At 44.0% G+C, this 2,181-nt stretch overlaps 1 protein-coding gene across 1 annotated transcript in view; it reads left to right on the top strand.

The window, feature by feature from the left end:
* The window catches only part of LOC104948795 (segment polarity protein dishevelled homolog DVL-2-like), a 2,667-nt gene extending 903 nt beyond the window's left edge, over nt 1-1,764 (top strand). The window contains exons 3-8 of the mRNA XM_010775020.1: nt 267-357; nt 525-594; nt 705-844; nt 1,219-1,295; nt 1,382-1,449; nt 1,526-1,764. Of these exons, the coding sequence (XP_010773322.1) occupies nt 267-357; nt 525-594; nt 705-844; nt 1,219-1,295; nt 1,382-1,449; nt 1,526-1,749 (670 nt within the window). The 3' untranslated portion in view covers nt 1,750-1,764. The remainder of the gene's footprint in view (nt 1-266; nt 358-524; nt 595-704; nt 845-1,218; nt 1,296-1,381; nt 1,450-1,525) is intronic.
* Nucleotides 1,765-2,181: the final 417 nt, after the last annotated feature.

The raw sequence follows: 2,181 nt of genomic DNA, 5'->3' as shown, positions 1-2,181 counted from the left end.
TGTGTGCCTTTGGCAGTCTCAGTCTTTTTCATTGTATTCATCCTTCTATTTAATTGTTAATTAAATTGTTTTGGAGTGCATTTAGACCACTGTTGAATGAGATAGATCCTTGATAGTTACTCAAGGATCCCTGATTAGCTTCCTTTGTTGTTTTGGGCTTTTTTAGACACACAAAATAATACAAAAGTTGGAGGCGGAAGCAGCCCTGTGAAAGTTTTGTGACCGCATGTTTCTCTTCTGACCTTTCACCTTTGGACAACCTGTAGGTTCAGCAGTGCGACAGAGCAGAGCACAGCCTCCAGGCTTCTCAAGCGGCACCGCAGACGCAGGAAACAGCGCCCCCCACGTCTGGAGAGGGTATGTAATGTTCAGCTATCCTATTCACCTCACATTCTCTCATGTTGTTGTTGTTGTTGTTTTGTCATGGTGTTCTTTGGTAAATCAAGTGTAGAGAGCCATTGAACTGGTTTGCTCAGAGGACATATTTCTGTCTCTCATGGCAATTTTGTGGTTCCCCCGCCCAGGCCTCCTCCTTCAGCAGCGTGACGGACTCCACCATGTCCTTGAACATCATCACCGTCACTCTCAACATGGGTCTGTAACCTCTGATTGATAACATCCATAAACAATGTGTCAAAGGAAATGCTGTACTACACAGATCTGTGCGTGGTTTTAACACTACTTTTGATTTTTCAATAATACAGAGAAGTACAATTTCCTGGGCATCAGCATCGTGGGCCAGAGCAACGAAAGGGGGGATGGAGGCATCTACATCGGCTCCATCATGAAGGGAGGAGCTGTGGCTGCGGACGGACGCATCGAGCCGGGTGACATGCTGCTGCAGGTGAGGAGAGAGTGCTTTCATCTTTATTTTAAATACATTTGTATATGGATCTTTTGTTGAATACTGGTGTAGCTTTTTAGCTTTTCCAGAGTTTTTTTTTATAAGCTTATAAACAGAGGTTCAGATTTGAATTTGGAATTAAATAGTTTTGAAGTGCTGAGATATATGAATGTGTGTTACTGGTTTTTACCACTAAATGTAATGTCTCCTTTCAAATGCAAACAAACTCATCAGTGCCTTTTGAAATGATAATTCTCCAAAAAAATGTGAGACAGAAAATAAATGTGAGAGGTTACAGAAAAGCAGACCCGGAAAAATGATCTATGTTCAACAGTTATCAAAATACCTGAAATCCTTTTCTTGTTCTCTAAAAGGTGAATGACATCAACTTTGAGAATATGAGCAACGACGATGCAGTGCGGGTCCTGAGGGAGATTGTACACAAGCCAGGGTGAGCTGCTGTTTTTCTCCCTTTAGACATTATCAGTTTGGTTTGTCGCATTGATAATAATGTTCTCTTGTTGGGTTTATTGCCAGGCCCATCATCCTCACAGTGGCAAAGTGTTGGGACCCCTCTCCTCAGGGCTACTTCACTCTGCCTCGCAGTAAGCACCGTTTCCCCTCTTACCTTAATACGTTTACTGCCGTGACAGCTTCCTAACCTCTTCTCCTCCTGTGCAGATGAACCAATCAGACCCATCGACCCGGCAGCGTGGGTGAGCCACTCGGTGGCCATGACCGGAGCTTACCCCGCCTTCCCAGGCAGCTCCTCCCTCAGTACCATCACCTCCTCCTCCTCCGTCACCGAGACCGAACGTGAGAACCATAAACGATATCCTCCACTGCTTTACCCAGTTTCTTTGTCTGTGTGGATATCCAAAGCCTGGATGAGGTTATTTTTGTAAAGTATCTGTTTCTCTGCTTTTGACGCTGTTGTTATGAGACTTGATAAATGATGTCTGCTTCTTTCATGCCCTAAACTTACCCTCCTGACTTTCTCTACTACAATTTCACTGTCTGTTCTCTTTTATTTATCCTTATATATCTGGACTCCTTCGTCCTTCCTTCCTTTTTTTGTTGTTTTATAATTACAGAGCACAAACAACAAAATGAAATACACTTAAAACTATCAACATTCGGAGTTAAAAAGGTCAGAAGCTGGTAAAGCCCCTGTTACACTGTCCCGAAATTGACACAACGATTGAGGAAATGTTCAAATTCGGCTCTGATCGTAACAACATCGGGCCATTCGTGAGGGCATCTTAAGCCATCGTATGACCGCCAGTGGAGTTTCTCAGGCTCCGGCAGCAACTTCGGGAGCGGCAACTTCGTGAGCG

This window comes from Notothenia coriiceps, unplaced genomic scaffold (assembly GCF_000735185.1).
Source record: "Notothenia coriiceps isolate Sejong01 unplaced genomic scaffold, NC01 NC01_scaffold00015114, whole genome shotgun sequence".
NCBI lineage: Eukaryota > Metazoa > Chordata > Actinopteri > Perciformes > Nototheniidae > Notothenia > Notothenia coriiceps.
This window is presented reverse-complemented; position numbering and strand designations above follow the sequence as displayed.